The sequence below is a fragment of the Seriola lalandi genome, unplaced genomic scaffold (genome assembly GCF_002814215.2).
Source record: "Seriola lalandi dorsalis isolate HSWRI2012SDOR001 ecotype SW California unplaced genomic scaffold, Sedor1 jcf7180002052119, whole genome shotgun sequence".
Lineage (NCBI taxonomy): Eukaryota > Metazoa > Chordata > Actinopteri > Carangiformes > Carangidae > Seriola > Seriola lalandi.
In genome coordinates, this window is record NW_019522672.1 from 262,199 (window position 1) to 271,596 (window position 9,398).

General features: G+C 39.6%; 1 protein-coding gene across 7 annotated transcripts in view; it reads left to right on the forward strand.

Annotated features, from left to right (window-relative positions):
• mib2 (MIB E3 ubiquitin protein ligase 2) overlaps positions 1–6,022 on the forward strand; it is a 49,150-nt gene extending 43,128 nt beyond the window's left edge. For all 7 annotated transcript variants that reach the window (XM_087172191.1, XM_023399774.2, XM_023399777.2 and 4 more), the window contains 4 exons: positions 1,623–1,801; positions 1,933–2,126; positions 2,342–2,407; positions 3,272–6,022. In XM_087172191.1, coding sequence (XP_087028317.1) covers positions 1,623–1,801; positions 1,933–2,126; positions 2,342–2,407; positions 3,272–3,513 — 681 coding nt within the window. In that variant the 3' untranslated portion in view covers positions 3,514–6,022. The remainder of the gene's footprint in view (positions 1–1,622; positions 1,802–1,932; positions 2,127–2,341; positions 2,408–3,271) is intronic.
• The last annotated feature ends 3,376 nt before the right edge of the window (positions 6,023–9,398 follow it).

Genomic DNA, 9,398 nt, shown 5'->3' on the forward strand with positions numbered 1-9,398 from the left:
GGGGGTGGGGGTGGGGGGCCCTCTCAGTGTGGCAGTACAGATTTGGCAGAGATGAAGCTCCAGTTAAGATTTCTGTGATGAATTTTAGGAGCGCGGTGTAAACATGTTGTTTTTCTCCAGAGGACGGCGCTCCATTAATCCAGGGATTATAAAAGAAAGCGTGTGGAGTTATTCATCCTCAAAGACACTGAAATTACTGACCGAGTCCTCGGGTCTTTTAACGTGACACTTTAACATTTTGAATCGTCGTCAGTTTCTCTCTCTAAAGTCATTTTGTGGAGGAAAGAGTCCGTGTATCACGACTGCTGTCAACAACGACAACAACGACCACCTATGGCAGTTTGAATATTCATTAATGAAAGAGAATGCTGCCTCCGGCGATCCATGACAGTTTAGTCACATTAAACTGGCGATATTGATTTTTTTTTGCCAAGCTGTAAACAAATCACTGACAGATCATCACCTTGTGAAGTCTTTATGGTGAACGTGTTATTGAACAGAAAACCCAGAGGAGCATTAGAGCAGCGTTCATCTGGAGTTTCATTTCAAACGACCAAATCCGTATCCCTCCACCAACCAGTCAACCTGCAGGAATTTTTGCTGTAACGTCCTGAGTTACAGCATTAAATAATGGCCAGAAGTGGTTTTGCAGAACATTATGACATCACAATGAAATTGACCATTGACCGTTTAGATATAAAATATCATCAATTCATCTTATCCTTATAGACTATTCAGTTTAACTGTGTCATAATTAATGAATGAATTTGTGATTTATGGTCAAAAACGTGTTTTGTAAGGTCATCGCAACCTTGACCTTTGACCTGTAGCTACCAAAATCTAATCAGTTCACCCCTGAGTCCAAGTGAATGTTTGTGCCAAATTTGAAGATGTTCTGTCAAGGCACTGCTGAGATGTTGTGTCCTCGAGAACGGGACGGACGGACAAGGTGAAAACTAAATATCGATTGATAAAAATATTGATCAGTGCAGCTTTAAACACCTGCTGAAGGTTTTCTCCACACTGTCACCGTGTCCACCTGCTAAAGGGGATCACAATTTCAACGTCCCAGCTTCTCTCTTTTTTAATCTGCTTCATGTTTTCAGAGCCACTAACGCACAAGAACTTTGTTCGTTCTATAATCCTCGTTAAAACGCCTCGACTTTTTATACGGGCGCTTTAAACACCGTTAACACCCGTCTGCGCTGATATCACAGCGCTGGTGAAGATCGTCCTTTCCAGTCTACATGACCGCAAACACTGCAGCTCCACTCAACACCCTGGGAGCCTGCCAAGCCAGCACACACACACACACACACACACACACACACACACACACACACACACACACACACTCGCAGCCTTGAAGGTGGTTAGACTTAAGTGCTCAGGGCGGCTTTGTCCACTGTCAGCAGATGAGTTATCGGGGAGTTCTTCGCTGCTGATTAGATTTCGGGTTGTGAATCTCTGTTAGCTGCATCGCACTGGTTTTACTTCAGCTACATCTTTTGTTTTTCATGATCAGCTGAAGTTCTACTTCTTATTCTCACTCCAGCCTTATGTAGAGAAGGCTCTGCTTAATAATCATTAACTCCAACATACTCCATCATGTGTCTCCACAGCTGAGCGCGTCGGGTCTTCTGGGGAACACGGAGCTGAGCGTCGGAGCAGCTATGGCTTGTTTTCTAGCACAGGAAGGCGCCGACATCAACTACGCCAACCACAAGGGCAAGAGTCCTCTTGACCTGGTGGCAGACAGCACCATGCTGCAGCTCATCAAGAGCTTCTCAGAGAAGCACAGGTAGGTGTATGATGCGTATTTTGTGAAATATGTTCGTTGATGAATATCGTTTATATGCAGATGAAGAGAAATCGACCGAAGAGGAAGTTTCGCTGTGTGAGAATCATTCGGTTTTGTGTGTTGTGTGTCAGGTTGCAGCGTCTGCAGGCCATCACATGCGGACAGGGCCTGAGCAGCGCCAGCCTGCGGCGGGTCCACACTACGCCCAACACCATGACCAACTTGGTTCTTCCCACGCCGCCGGGGCCCAGCGAATGCCTCATCTGCTCCGAGCTAGCTCTGCTGGTTCTGTTCTGCCCCTGCCAGCACAGCGTGGCCTGTGAAGGTGGGTTTGAAAGGAGGTCACAGATAACACTCAGTGAACCATGAAAATAAAGATAGAAAATGAGCAAAACAAATAGAAAATAAGTTACTAAATGAGCCCATAAATAGTTTTCTACGGTCTCATATTGATAAATAATGTGGACAAAGTCTTTACAGCTGCTTTTTGTTATCTTTGTATTTCTTGTGTCTTTACTTACCTACTCCTCGTCTGAACAGAATGCGCCCATCGAATGAAGAAATGCATCAAATGCCAAGTTACAATCACCAAGAAAATTAGACAAGGTGAGAAAGATTCTTCTGCATGTAAACGTTTTACTGTTACCTGATGTTCATTCATGAGTTTCAGTGATTTTTAAACTGACATACAGTTGCATTTTCTAGGAGCCTAGATCGCAATCTGACATAAATGGTTATTATTAAATACTACTTCCTGTCTTATGGTTGCAGTATGGTGGCAGTTTTATTGTTTAAATAGCATCATTAGGTAATTATGTTACAGTGCATGAGTGGCAGGATCTCTGTCCCTCAGCTCCTCTTCCCTGGAGATGAAAGATGAAAGAAAACAACATTGATACTAATTTAATACAAATTTCTTTCAATTTAGTAGTTTAATGTTGCTAATATATGAGATATATGAGATTATGTCCCTGCAGCAGCTGACAGCCGTTTCAGGACCACGATTGTGTATTATTGATAATAGATAATTTTATTGTAAAATTAATAAAGTAATTATTTGGCTACTTCTATGATATTTCCAAGAGCTGTCGTACGCGTCCATCTGCGGTCCGGTCACAAAAAATTAGTGTCCTGAAACTGCAGCCTGCGGTTTTTTTTGTTTTGTTTTCTAACGTGATGGTCCCAGAGAGAACAGAAACAGTCAAAGACACGGCTCTGGTTGGTGGATTAAAGCACGTTTCTGTCGAGAACAAGCCACCAGTGACATTTAGAGGCATGTTGTAGTTTCTCTTCTACACAGCCATCTTTGCTACAGCAGCACAGTGACACAGCAGGACAGTGTGAGCTTGTATTAGACTGCATAGCGTGCATGAATTTCACTTCTGTTAACGTCACAAAGCAATAACCCACAGTTATTGTCTAAGTCTGTAAATTCAGTTCCTCATTGAATGCCCCCCCCCCTCCCCGCAGACCAAACAGAGGTGGATTGCAGTCCTGGCAATGAGAACTCGGAGCAGCACAACCTGCTGGAGCAGCTGCAGTCACGCTACCGTCAGATGGAGGAGCGTATCACCTGCCCCATCTGCATCGACAACCACATCAAACTGGTCTTCCAGTGCGGACACGCCTCCTGCATCGACTGCAGTGCTGCGCTCAAGACCTGCCCCATCTGCCGGCAGACCATCCGCGAGCGGATCCAGCTGTTTGTCTGAGCCTCTCTGTCCTCTCAGCTCTTCACGTTGGAGGGGAGTTTGGAGAGAAGTGAGGATGGGGGTGGGGGCGGGGGTGGGGGGTTCAGCTGTTAACTCTGGGAAGAAGACTCAGTGACCTGTCGCACCCTCCTGCTCATTCCCACCCCACCCAAGTACTCACTCAGCCCATGTTGCTTAACGATGAGACGCTGTGTTACGTCGCTGAGAGTCCAGTTTGTTACGTTTCGAGTGGTTCCCTCTGGAGCAGCGCCGGTGGGAACTCGTCGATCACTTTCACTTTATTTTCAGTATCAGAACTGATCGTCGAAGTCGTGAGGGGATGCTGCCACTTTGAATACTCTGATTGGTAAGCTGAGAGAAAAAAAGCCCACCCACTCCCCTCCCTGCTCCTGTAATCTGTCCTATCTTTGCTGCTTTAAGTGGATGTCTGTTACCCATCATCCTCTCTGGCTGTCTGGCCTCTTCTGTTTACAAGGCTGCACAGAATCAGTCCCCGTGTTCTCGCCCCCTCGGCCTGTCCTGTGAATTATGTTTGCTCTCATTCGTATCAATCTCTTAATAACCAGTGTTAGTCTCTGCAGAGGGAGTTGGTATAACTAAAGGCTCTCTCTATAGTCCCCAACCACCCGCCTGTATGCAAGGGGAAATACATACTATATATGCATGAGTATATGCATATTGTAAAGCTGAAAATGACTGTGTCGTCATGGGTGATTTGTCGTTGTTGTTGTTTTATTTCTCTCTGGTTACATTTGTGGTTTTTCATGTACCGATAAGTACAGGTTTTTATTTATGTGTGAAAGGTGGTGTTACTAATGTCTTCTTCTCAGTTGGTGTTTGCTTGGCAAAAATGTTTTTGTTTCTACTGAAATTCACCCCAAGCCTATGTCCTCTACTCAGGGTATCAAATTATTGAAAGCACTTGTGATATCCATAAAGGTTAAACAGCCCCCCCTCCCTCCCTCGCCCCACACACACCCACCATCATAGAGCTACAGTGTCAGATCATTTTAGTGACGGGTCACTGAAAGAAAAGGTAATTCATAACTAATCCTAAAACTATGGATAGTGACTCAAAATTACAGAAAAAAAATCTACTTTACTAACCCAGATTTTTTTTCTCATTAGTGACATGAATGTTTGCAGAGGACTTTCTGCAACAATTTTTATTTTTTACTCAAAAAAAAATGCAAAAAAATTTTAAAAAAGCACCACTCAGCTGTATTTCTGTGACAGAAAGCATCTGCCTGTTTGTGTCTGGAGACCACGGGGGTGTAGAGACCCCCGTTTAAAGGCGGATATCCTGGTGTTTTGTTGTTTATCCACCAGACATATTGTGAGGTAAAGAATCAGAAGGGCAAAAAAAACATGATTATTATTGTGTTGCATCTCTAGTTCCTCGTCTATTCTCCTAGTCGAGTCTTTTCAGAATAAACCCCCCCTCTCTCCTCTGGAGTACTGGATTGTAGATCATCTTCATCCTCTCTAATGTTTTGGTGTGTTTTCTTGAAGGGCTTATGCATATGAGAAAAAAAAATCGTATCTATTTTAATCTTTATTTAATTTTTATTTTCTACAATAAACTTCCAGAGACAGGAGGTTTTTTTTTTTTGTCCTCATTAGATCCCAAATTTTGGGAGAGCCAATGTTAAAGATGTACATTTGAATGTCGGGGAAAAAAATGTATCCTGTCTCACTCTGCCTTTTTTTATGTGTAAAGTACAACAAAAAAAAAAAGATGTAAGAGAAGGAGCTGGAGAGACTGAGATGTGTTTACCACGAGGTTTACTTTGAGGAAAGAACTTTTACATCTGTGCCAAATCGCATGAGGATGTGCATGGGCATGCACGCCCGAATTTATCTAGGCGCACTACGCTAAACCCCTCCAAGCTCAAGCGAGGGTTCAATTATTCCAGCAGTGTGAAGTAAAGTAAAAGCAAACTTTTAACATTTAATGTTTTTGTTTTTTTTAGTTCAAAATCAAAAGTATTATCTCAGCACACTCGGTTTCAGTACTGGCATTAGCAGTCGAGCTAACTTTAGCTGTAGTGCTCCGAACCTCCTCATGTTCTCAGTGACAAGTGATGCTACTCTCTCTTCCGAAATACTATCAGTCCCGTATTGTTTGGAGCTTTTTACAAGTATATATATTTATATTTTGTGAGACATTATCAATCGAGCAACAAGTTTCTTATAGAAATTTCAACCATTTTATGGATTGTCCATTGGTGTTTAAGTTGATGGATTTACAGGCAAAGGCAATAATATTTTAGAAAAATGGGGATGAAGTTTGAGTTCTTTATTTCTGCCCCTTGAGGTTGCTGCGAGGGCGGGAAAAAATTTATGTATAAAAACACTATTAAAGCAGCAAACGTTACTATTGGTGTTTGTACAGTTCAGCTCTTGGAGTTCTGATGTTGGCCTTACTGTCCATTCCTCCTCTGTTGATGTTTTTTCAGTTGTATTCTGTACAAAAATATTTTGCAATAAATATGGAACTGTTTTCTAAGGACTTGGTGGAGAGTTTTGATTTAATCTTTTTTTTTTTTTTCCGGGAAGTTTGGAAGTCATTTTAAAATCGTCTCATAAATGTACAGAAGCATTATGCATTCGCTTAAGAAAAAAATGTTTTTAATTGTACACTTTAGCATCGTAGGTTGAAAAGCAGTGGTTATGCTTATCTCACCTATTTGTTAAGCAGTGTCATTGTAAAGTATTTTCAATTGAGAAATATTTTTGAATTTAATTTGAACAGAAGAACAAGTATTGAAGAAATCTCAGTTGTGAGTAGTGATGTCACATTAACCCATACGCTTGGTGCCAATGCCAAAATGTTCTAATATCAAGTCCCTCATTTAAGTTGTTTCTAATTGATCTTGAACATTACTTTGAGTCCATGTCAGCAGTTAATATATATATTCTGAAATGTTTGTCTGAAGAAGCCTGACACTTTTTGTTGGTTTTTTTTATTTATTTATGTAATGGTTCTTTTTTTTAAAAAAATAATTTTTCGTCTTTTTTTTGTTGAATTTTTTTCTGTTTCTTTTCTCTAAGAACTGATATGTCCGATCGTTTGTAAAATTTACAATTTAAATAAAGGTTAAAAAAAAAGTGATGCCAAAATTCTAAAAATGTTATGGTACTTGTTTTTGTACAGTACCATAAATACAATAAGCAGCAAGTGCACGTGCCAGCAACAGGTCGGCGGCGACTTGTGGCGAACAAAAACCACCATGACTGTTGTATGGAGATTTCTTACATTTGACGCAGATCATCGGGGACAAGTTATAGACAACGAGAAGCTAGTATGCTAACAGTGCTACAGGAGGAAACACCTGAAACTGATCCGAGCAGCTCAAAGACAGGCACACAGGTACACAGAGTTCAAGGTGGGTGAGTTTCAGTTGTTAGCGTTATATTAACAACATGTTTTTTCTCCTGAAATGTTTCCGTTATTGTTTGTGAATTGTGACAGCGCCACGCACAACGTTCAGAATGGCTAACGTTAGCTCGTTTAGTAACGTTAGCAACGTAGTTGACAGCTCTTAATGTGCGCCGGATGCTAGCAACATTAGCAGCTACAGTCGTTATCATTTAATCCGTCAAAATATGAGGCTGACTTTTTTAATTAATATTTTCGCGCCATGGGTCTGTCATCTTGTTAGTTAGTTTAAACTGCTGTTGTAGACTGACTATGTGTGTGCGTGAATGCCTGCACGCATGGTATCGATTTTGATATTGATTCTGGTATCAAACAACAGAAAATGGCTAACTTTTGCTAACGTTAGCCACCGAAGTCACCTTGTCATACCAGGATGTAGCAGCAAAAGAATGACTATGTTGAATTGAGCAAGAACGAGTTGAATGTGAATTTGTATTTGAATATGAAATCAAGTGTTCATTTCTAAGAGGAAGTGTGAGATATTCTTCTATAGACATAATTTAAAGAGTGAACAAATCTGAAAAAGCCGATTCAGTGAAGCACCATCTTTGTTTACTCCAGGAAATTAAACAGTAAATCCTGTAGATTTACTTTGAGACCACACTCCTTTTGATAGTGTTGGTAGTTAATAGCCAAGATGCTTTTAAGTATTTTTGCAGTTTTATTTTGCATAGTCCTGTATTGCCTCTGTTGTAAACTGATATTTTACCTCCAGTGATGACACCTGAGTATTTTAGTGATTTATTTAAAGTAGATTATTACATCATGACATCATAGTTAAGATGGTGTCTTCCAAACCACCATTATTCACATTATTAATAGTGTTGTGTTTAAGATATTTAGACATGTTCAAAGGTAATTTTCACATCCATCATCTGTCTTCCTCTACAAACTTTGTTTTTCAGATTTCCAAGTATGTAATACAGTACGAAAAACAAGCTTACGATAATTATATATTTATCTCATTTATTGATGTAACAATTGTTTTGATAAAAATGATACATTTTCTGATTTGATAGGACCATCAAAATGAAGCTTTAAAGATTTTGTTAAAAAAAAATATAATGTGTAATATTTGAACATTTCTCTACATATTTCAAATTCACATCCTCAACCTGAGTTTCTCTACAGTCGATGTAAACACCATGAGGCGAGCAGGTTGTGTTTTCTGTAACCCGTTTAGACTGGCTGCTATCTGTGCAGCGTCTCCTGTGAAATGCTGCTGTGTGCCACTTCTTAGTCCTAATTGTCTTACGGCTCAGATGGCTTTGGCATATGACTCAGCGCTTTAGCAGTGACGTCCTCTCTGAGGACAGGGTGACAGCTTTGAACACTGGGAACAACCACAGAGCCTCAACTCTCTGCCACAAATTTCCTGCTTTCTTTGATATTCACAAAGCTATAAAGAAAATCTGTAAAAATAACCTGTGTGCATTCAGTGTAACATCAGTAGGTTGTGCTAATATAAGTACAGTTCACTCAGTACATTGTTTGGTAAACAACTCTCAACCCTGAAAGCCTAATAATTTCTATATTCAAAATATCTTACACATATTTGTGTTTATATTCTGAGTGACCAAAACAGGGACATGATGTCTTTTAATGACTAATGTTCTGACCTATATTTCTGCTAATTCCCTCTTAAGATGGAAAAATATATTCACAAATTCTAGAAGAGTTACATAATGTGTTTTAATGGTGATAAACAGCCAACCTTTTATTTTCACTTTTGAAATATAGCATGAAATGAAATGTGGTGTCACACACGCTAATCTTGGTGAAATATAGTGTTGTCCCATAGATTCAAATGAACTGACTCAAAACATTAAGGTGGGAAACACACTTCAGTGGATAAAAATTTAGCAAAAGAAAAAAATTTCAAAATGAGGAATTGCTTTTAAAAGATGTTTCAGCAACTTCAAAAAAACTATTGAATTATAAGCTTATGTCAATATTTCTTCTTCAAAAAGAGACACTTTAGAAATGAAAGTACATTTCCACTGAGTGAATTATTTCAAATCAGTTTGGAATAAAATCTGTGTAATTAGCTCTGTTTGGTTTGACCCATTAGACTTTTCACAAAATGAAATAAATACATATTTACATAGTTTAAACCCTACACAGATTATATGGAATATTTGGAAAGATAAACTATTTTAATTTATACATATTTATATAAATGTATGTTCTTTTCTATCTTTCTACTGGTTTCTACTGTTCCTATCTATCTCTTTGTGATGTGATGCAGGTGGATATTATAACGCATAACATGCAATCTAATACAATAACGCTGCAAACAGTTGAATCTGTGACACAGTCCAAAAAAACCTGAGCCTAATAATTTCTATATTCTCTGAGCCTGTGTGGACAGGATGGGATGAGAGTGCCATCTAGTGACACCTGGAAAATATAAGATATGCATGATGTTTCCTGTCATGCGATT